General features: G+C 31.9%; 1 protein-coding gene across 1 annotated transcript; it reads right to left on the reverse strand.

Moving 5' to 3' along the window:
• Positions 1–6,745: 6,745 nt before the first annotated feature.
• On the reverse strand, positions 6,746–7,461 carry LOC136209340 (protein PELPK1-like). The gene has a single exon (XM_066000786.1). It carries the CDS (start codon positions 7,370–7,372, stop codon positions 6,872–6,874), a length of 501 nt encoding a protein of 166 aa, XP_065856858.1. The 5' UTR covers positions 7,373–7,461; the 3' UTR covers positions 6,746–6,871.
• Positions 7,462–8,936: the final 1,475 nt, after the last annotated feature.

Below are 8,936 nucleotides of genomic sequence, written 5' to 3' on the forward strand. Positions count from 1 at the left end.
CTTTCATGCTTAAGTCAACGATGATACTGAACTTGAGTATAATGACTAGAAAGCAGAGTGAAGTAGACATAAAAGTGATTCTATACATTACGGTCTTTGAGATAATTATTTATAGAGACAAGTGGAGGGTACCCTACGAGTAGGTAGGTTTCCACATGACAATACCGAATTGGTCCACGTGTCTATGCACTTTTATACATCTTTTTCCTTTCGGTAAGTTACAGAACCTTTTGGGAATTAGAAGCTAATATTTCAGGTCCGTTCTTGTAATTGGAACACATATCTTGACAGTTATTCTTTTGCATAAAACTTTATTAGTGGTCCACATGTTATTTCACTTTCAACTTCTCTTTTATGATGTGATATATTTTTGAAACCATATGGTGTGGCTTGTATATGTCAACATGAACATTTATCTATGGAATCAAATCTTTAATGCATCTAAACTTTAAGAGGTTTTGTCGCTATAATAATAAGAGAGAGAGACTTTTGAAAGAGTGTAGTCCAACTATTTTTAACAAAATAGGATAATCATTTTTCAGATATTTTTGGATAACTGTTAGACATTCCACATTGTTAAATGAAAAACTATATGGTTCCTTAAATATGCGAGGCAATCCTCACCCTTTGAGGTACATTTTGGGGTGAGCTAGGCCTTTGTTTACATAGTATCAGAACCATGGTTTAATGTTGGGGCTCCCGCTGATATTAGCATCACGCATCAAATGAATTGGGCGTGAGGGGGGCGTGTTAGACATGTCACATTACTAAATGAGGAAGCTATATGATTCCTGAAATATGTGAGGCAATCCTCACCCTTTGAGGTACCTTTTGGGTGAGTTAGGCTTTTGTTTATATAATGTCAGAGCCATGGTTCAATATTGGGGTTCCTGCTAATATTAGCATCACGCATCAAATGAATTGGGCGTGAAGGGGATGTGTTAGACATCCCACATTACTAAATGAGGAAGCTATATGGTTTCTTAAATATGTGAGGCAATCCTCAACATTTGAGGTACCTTTTGGGTGAGTTAGACCTTTATTTATAATAACATTAACCGCTATTTTAGGTTTAGCTTATGTTGTTCTAAATATAGGAAAATATTCATGAATGTCTTTTTTGCATGGGTGTTATTTTATACTGAAATTTTTTCGCAAGCTTTACCGGTTGATGAAAAGAAAATTAATGTTAAACCACATTAAATTATTAGTTTTAATTATTTTTATTTTCTACGGCTTATATTTTTCCAATAAATATTTTGTTGAGTCATCTCCAACCCAATGACAAATTGGATTGGAGATGACAAAGTAGATTAGCAATTCAATTATTATTGTAAATCATCGATTTTGATCACATGGATCTTAATTACTCATATTACATCTAAACTTGTTAGAACTTTAAAATAGAAAAACATCATTACGTCAAATTCGATGCAACACTGTCCGTGTCAAATTTAGTGTACATATTAATCTTTTTATATAAATATAATTGTTTTATTTAGGTTTTATACATATATTATTTGTTAATTTATTGTGTCTACGATTTTATGTACGTATATTTTAATTAAATTTTACTTATTATTTTCATGTATTTCTGTTTTTTTTATCTTTATTACACCAATTAAGATTGGTTTAAATGATTAACAGCCTCAAGTCGTTTAAACTAGGTTTCGAAACCCTAATAGTTTTGAGAAGTGAAAATTTAGTTTTAAATTATGAAATTGTATAAATTTAATATTGAAAGTTATTTGATGTAAAAATTTAATTCTGACAGTTATTTATTAAATAATTTCGTATATTTTTTAGTTGATTATTTGTAATTATATTATAAATTTTTTGGTATTTAATTTATATATAACAGATAATTATTAACATTTTAATATAATATTGTTTGAAAAATTCTGATGTAATGGCAAACTAGTTTTTTTTTTTATATATATATTTTCAGTAAAATAAGGTCAAATTAATTCTTGATTAAAAATATTAGAATTAAATTTCCGTTTCAGATAAGTTTGCACTTCTTCCAAAACTTTAGGATTATTTTTAGAACTTATCAATCTGATTTTTCATTGGCTGATTTATTGTGGCTAATCTTATTTGGCAAATGAAGCTAACAACTTATCCTTTTAAAATTTGTTTTTTGGTCGGTTTAAAACTTGAATGAAATAATAATATCTAAAAGGTGAGCAGAATTAGAAAAACTATACAAGATATTTTGAGAGGTTTTTTTTTTCCTTCTTCTCTATATTAAGAGAGGAAGAATAAAACAAAATTAAAATGAAATAATGTCACAATCACCAATTCATACAGAGTATTTGACCTCAAATCTAAATTTCGTCTCTCTCTTGCGTGAGGGTTTTGTCTCTCTCCTCCGTGAGGGTTTTGGTTTGTTATTGTTAGCAGTTTTGGTACAACGTCTAGTATTCAGAATTCCTTCTTTTGATCTTTAATCAACTAAAGAACTCTTTCATAGGTAAAGTACAAGTCTTTTACACAATAGATTAAGTTTGAGTAAAGTACCGTCTTTTACTACAATACACAGCTATCACTCTCTTTGATACCTATTACCGAAGCAACAATAGAGCTTCTGATTTTACAATTGAAAGATTCTGATAGGAAATTTAGATGAGCTAATATCTATATATGAGACAAATATGAAAATGATTATGTATTTGTTCTTTGCTTTTGTTTTTTACTTTTGCAATATATCTCTTTTTTGCTTGAATGATCAGTTTTGAATTTTGATCTTGGCCTTGACTTTTATAAGTGGAGCATTCAAACTTGTCGTTTGATTCAGAAGGTAGCCGTTGTGAAGAAACAACTTATGTTTTCTCTAGAGCTTCTAACTTGTTGCGCCTATTTTACCAATTAAGAAAATAGTCATTTCTGAATTTATGGGACAATTGACCATTGGGAAGTGTGTTCAATGATCAGCTTCTGCATTCTGAATCATGCAGGTTGCAGACTCGCGTGTTTCCTGATTGGCTTAAACCATACGCAACCCCCTGAACTTGTCACTTTTAGTCATTTTGCCTCCTGAACTTACGGGACGACCCATTTGCCCCTTCAACTATTCAAAAGTGGTATTAACAACCCCCTGTTTTCATTATAACGGAAACAATTATGACATTTCTCATTGCAAACACCAATGTCATAATAAAAAGGGTTTTGCACTACTAAAACAAGCTGCAAATGAGGTTAGTATATACAATACACAAGTTTTCTTGTAAAAATTGCATATATGGTTATGCACTACTAAAACAAGTTGTAAATGAGGTTACATATATGCAGGCTGGTTCCAATACTTCCATGAACACTTGTACTAATGTTGGAATTTCATTTTGTTTTCGGTATAATAAAAATAGGGGGTTGCTAATACCACTTTTAAATAGTTGAGGGAAAAATAGGTCGTCCCGTAAGTTCAGGGGGCAAAATGACTAAAATGGACAAGTTCAGGGGGCTGCGTATGGTTTAGGCCTTCCTGATTTGTGATTGTCGAGAAAGATGAGTATCTGATAGGGTCTTCTGTCTTATGATATTTTTGCCAAAACTAGAAAGTCTTCTGTTGACTTTTGCGAGAGATTCTGCTTCTTGATTCTGGGCTTGTTTTCAACTTGGGTCTTTAATTTTATTAAGACATTTTTACTTGTAGTATTGGTTCTAATGAATTTAGATACTTAAACAAACTAATTAGCAATAAAATACATTAATTTAATTCTGGATTTTAATACTTTGGGGATCTTATTCCTTAATTGTAATTTTTGTCATAATAAAAAATTTCATCAAGTTTCAACAATCTCCTCCATTTTGACGATGAAAAAAATGTTCAGAGGAAGGAATATATATATATATTTCACTTACTCTCTCAGAATTGATGAACTTACTCAGATTATAGATACTCCCTCATAAAGGTTGAGCTATTAAATTTTGCTAAGAATGAAAAACACTCAGAGGGTTAAAACATTCAATAGAAAAATTAGTTCAGAGATAATGCATGAATTATTAGTATTAGAGCCAAAATTATAGCTTAATTTATCAGAGCATGGAAAAGAACATTTTAGAAGATATAACATATTAAACAAAGAGTAAGTTATGGAAAAATTCAAAAGTATATTAAGATAGTTGTACTCGGAAGCATTACATTAGAGGATAAAGTTAAGCAACTTATACGCCTATTCTCAAAGACGTAGAACCTGAACCTATTTAGATGGTTTTCAGAGGTTTAGGATTCTAGCTTTTGCTTTGAGCTTCTTCTGGATGTTTTGTTGAGGTTTCCTTCTTCTTTTTTTTCTTTCTCCCCCTTTTTGGCAGCAACATAGGGTGGAGAAGTTGAGGTTGAAGTTGAAGTACGAGAGTTGAGTTGAGAAGTACATTATTGAAGATATTCAGAACTCTAAAGTAATCCAGCATTGATGCCATTGAACATTACAGTGCCTTCAGCAGAGAGGGTTCCATTTTTACTCATCTCTATAAGAATTCTATATACACCTAAGTATATAAAGAGATCACATGTAGATCTGAAAGGGAAAGTTCATGTATAACTTAGACCAATTTGTCCTTATTGCCGAATTAGTTCTGAAAGCAAGGGAACTTAAGGTTAGATGATGAGAACTTCTTAACTGATGCTTTTGTATGGTGTTTTGAACATGCACTTTTTTCATAAATCAGAAACAACACCATTACACATGAGTTCATATCATGTGTGCTTAGCGACGCAGAGATGGAAAAAATGATCTCAACTTTTCCTAATGTAAGGCTCTTTTCGTAATCAAATCATTGAGGATTTCGAAACTATTATCCTTTAGAACCTTTGCTTGTTCTAGACGTATTTGTTTATTTTGATCGGATTCTCTTGTGGACTAGGTGATAATTCAGCCCGGAAGAGGACTAATTGGATAAGCAAACTTTACATTATGATGAAAGCAACATAGTTAAAAGGAACGCTTATCATTTGCTCATTTCAAGTTTTCATGTTTCACAATCAGATAGTTGGAATGTGATGTTTAATTGTGAAAATAGAATTCTATCGAGATCCAAGTAAAAGAATGCTGGAAAATGTGATATGGAATTTTTGATAAAGTACAATTTACTGATATTTTTAAGTATGTACATGTGTACAATACTTAAGTTGTCGAGACAATGTATATCTCTAACAAGTATATAACAATGATGCTCTCAATAGTATGCTAGCCACACGATCTATTTACGAATATGAAAAAAGAAAAGGTGAAGTGAATTTAATTAACGAGACACAGATGTATGAATTCTGTCCGGATTAAAAGTCGGACTCTGATGGAATCCTAATTGGATTCAGATACTTATTTAATTAAGAAATTAAATAAATAGGAATTATAGTTAAGTTAATTCTAACTAATGTATTAATTAATTAGGAATGCTAATCTAGTCGGGAATTAGAATAAGTATTACTAGAAATAATTAACTGTCTAATTCTAATGGCATAAGAAAGCCTAACATATAAAAAGAGGGTTAAGCTAAAGCTAAAGACGACAATCTCTCTCTCAGCGAGACTTCGTTCTTAGATTGTGGTTCACTTATTTTTCTTTCTAAATATAGTTTTAGCGTGGAAAAATCGATTAGTGATAGAAAGTCGTGGTTCTACAGTGATTCTCCCACTGCCTACTCAAATTTAATAAAAGCTTCAAAATGTATGCTTCAAACCCGTACTTGAATTCATTTGATTATTTGGATAGTAAAATCCTTCAAAATACAAATTACTATTTTCAATATACAAGCATCTTACGCAACTAACCTCTATAAATCGAATCCTGATGCATGCTAATTTTTATTATTATTATAGATAAAAACAGCATATTTAATCCCTTAAACTTTTTTTTTAGTATACCCCAATTTTTACGGTTTTAAAGGCTAGGTTAGCCCCTTATTATTAAGTTTTACACATCCTGAGCCCTTTATAAAGCCTCGTGACTTCATCCTTAAAATTATAAAATTTAAGATTTAGGTCCTCTTTGGTAATTAGCTGTTAGCTGATTACATTAATTGTTAGTTGATTACGTTTTTGGTTAGTTGATTTAACTAGCGGATTGTTAGAATTTGTTTGGTAAAACTATTAGCTGATTGCTAATAGCTGTTTGTGTAAAATGACAAATAAAGACATGGTAAAATATTTATTTGGAATTAAAGAGTATTAATTAGGGGTAAAAATGTCCATAAAAAGAGATGAGCTAATTGAAAAAGCTCATAAAATAAGCTTTTTCAAAATTAGCTTTTCGGATCCAATAAGCTCTTTCAAATCTTTCTTCACCAAACACCACTATTAGAGGTTTGACTAGTTAAAACCTCTAAAGTGTTTCAAACCTCTAATTTTACTCCAAACTTTTTAGTAAACAAGGCCTTAATTTTAAAAAAGATAAATAAAGACATAATCCTTAAAATCATTTAAATTGAGGCTTAATTTATCATTTGCTCTGCAGAGACTTCTACGGTGGACCGGATCCAATGGACCCAACCAATTAAAAAACAGAATCATGCTACCTCATTGGGAGATGATTGGTGTAAGAAAAGAATTTATCACGTTTCTATTGGCAAGGTCCAATGGACCAGAACCACCGTAAAATTTCTTGCTTTGCCGTCTTAAACTCCTTTTCCATTTAAAGAACTATGCTTTATAGATGGGGGAAGAGGAACAATAATTAATTAGAGATCACACTTGAATAAACTCTTATGGATTATTACTAATTCGATTGAAACACACACATGTAAATTACAAAAATCAATTTAAACAACAATCCAACAGAAAAAAAAAAAAAAAAATACATATAAAATAATAAGAAGCATCTGACTGAAGCTGAATAAGAATCAAACATAGATCACATAACTAGTAGTTAATAATTTATGGAGCAGCAGCAGCAGTTGAGTGAGGTGGTTTTATATCCTCAGGCAAAGTTGGAATATGAGGCAATTCAGGCTTTGCTAGCTCAGGAACTTTGGGCAGTTCAGGCTTTGGCAACTCGGGAACTTTAGGCAGTTCAGGTTTTGGTATCTCTGGTGATTTGGGCAGTTCAGGCTTTGGCAGCTCGGGAACTTTTGGCAGTTCAGGTTTTGGCATCTCTGGCAAATTGGGCAGTTCAGGCTTTGGCATCTCTGGCAATTTGGGCAGTTCAGGCTTTGGCAACTCGGGAACTTTTGGCAGTTCAGGCTTTGGCAATTCAGGCAGTTTAGGCAATTCAGGCTTTGACAATTCTGGAATTTTGGGCAATTCAGGCAGCTTGGGAAGCTGAGGTAACTCCAAAAGGTTCCTTGCTTGAACCTGGATTTTGCAGCTCATTAATGACAGACTGATCACCAACAATATTGGAAAAATAACAATGGATGAGATGCCAAGATTAGCCATAGTTATAAACCAAAAAAATGAGCAAGTTTACTATATAAGACTTGTTAGAGGAACTTTTAGTGATTTCTACTTGTGGTTTAGTTTTGAGATTCAGATGAAGTTTTTATAGGTTTTAATATTGGTTAATTAGTTCAACTACTTAGCTGAATTATGGTTTTTTTATAAGCTAAGAAGGTCTGAGTCATAGGATGGTGGCTTGCATTTGCATGTTTTCTTGCTTGCTGCCACCAAATTATTTGTATTATTCATTGTGTAGCTATATATATATATATAATGATAATTTATATTGTTATTATTTGTTTAGTTTGAGGCTTAAAAATATAATGGAGGGATGAAGTTTAAAATAACAAGTAATATGTTTTCATATTGTACTCCGTGAGATCTTTCCAACAGTATATTATACGTATAAAGTTGGATTAAAATACATCGTCCCACTGAGAAAATTCAAATTCAGTCGGATTGTCTCGTCATAGTCAAGACAATTCAAATGAGTTTAAAAGGTTATTCGTATTTAGTTGATATTATTTCTGATTCTATTCATTTCTTACGAGATTTAGAGTTGTGCTCTATCTGTTCAACGAATTCGGCTGCCGATGCTCTAACAAAAACGTTCAATTCTGTGTCTGTTCAAGGTAAGTGGGTATATCTACCACCATTTCTTAGGAATATTATTTAATCTGATTTAAGTTAATAAAACTTGGCATTATTTTAAAAAAAAAAAAAACTAATAAACAAACTAAAAGGCTTTTTAATGCTAGGAGGGATATAAATCAAATCCCAATAGGCTTGGGGGCATACCCGCACACATCATGGGCGATCAAAATGGACCCTTTTCAGTCGTTTTCCACCTCAACAATTAGAATGTCTATTTGAATTCTGAATAGTGGTTAGAGGAAAATAAAAACGTCAATCACATTAATGGAACTATTTTTGTTATTAATTTCCAAAACTTTTTTCTTCCACAACTCTTATTTGAATGATATTCTTTCTCATTTTCAAATGATACAGAGTTATTGTTGGGCTTTAGGTCCAATTTGAATTTTTGAAAAAACCCAAATTTTAATCTTTAAAGAGAGTTAGAAGAGTAAGGGATCCCACATTGCTTAGGAAGCACTTTGTGGTGATATTCATAAAGAAGATCCTCACACATTTGGGTGCGCCCTAAGGGATACCCTACTTTCGTGAATGAGTGAAGACATACTTGATGCTTGACCACCATATGTGTCGCTGTCCGTCTAGGCCGGATTGGTGTGGTGTAAACTCCATAATTTTTTTATTGAAAAAATAATAATATTTTATATTATTATTTTAATAAATTCGGAATAAAATATTTTTTAATTAACTAAATATTTTTTTCTCTAACGTCTCTTTTGATATGGTCTTTCTGAACCAGTTATTCCAGTTCCTCACTACCCTGATTTCACTCCCTCTTTCGTCTCCACTAAATCAGAGCACAATAGCTCTTTTTTCTTGTATAAATATCTGTTGTGATTGTCATTTCAAACGCACTGAATACAATACTTCCTCTGTAATTTTCGAAACTGAGCAGTAAAGAGTGTAGATA

The sequence above is a fragment of the Euphorbia lathyris genome, chromosome 10 (assembly GCF_963576675.1).
Source record: "Euphorbia lathyris chromosome 10, ddEupLath1.1, whole genome shotgun sequence".
Classification (NCBI taxonomy): Eukaryota; Viridiplantae; Streptophyta; class Magnoliopsida; order Malpighiales; family Euphorbiaceae; genus Euphorbia; species Euphorbia lathyris.

Coding starts and splice junctions, on each gene's coding strand:
- LOC136209340 (XM_066000786.1), bottom strand. CDS start 7,372: ATGGCTAATCTTGGCATCTCATCCATTGTTATTTTTCCAATATTGTTG.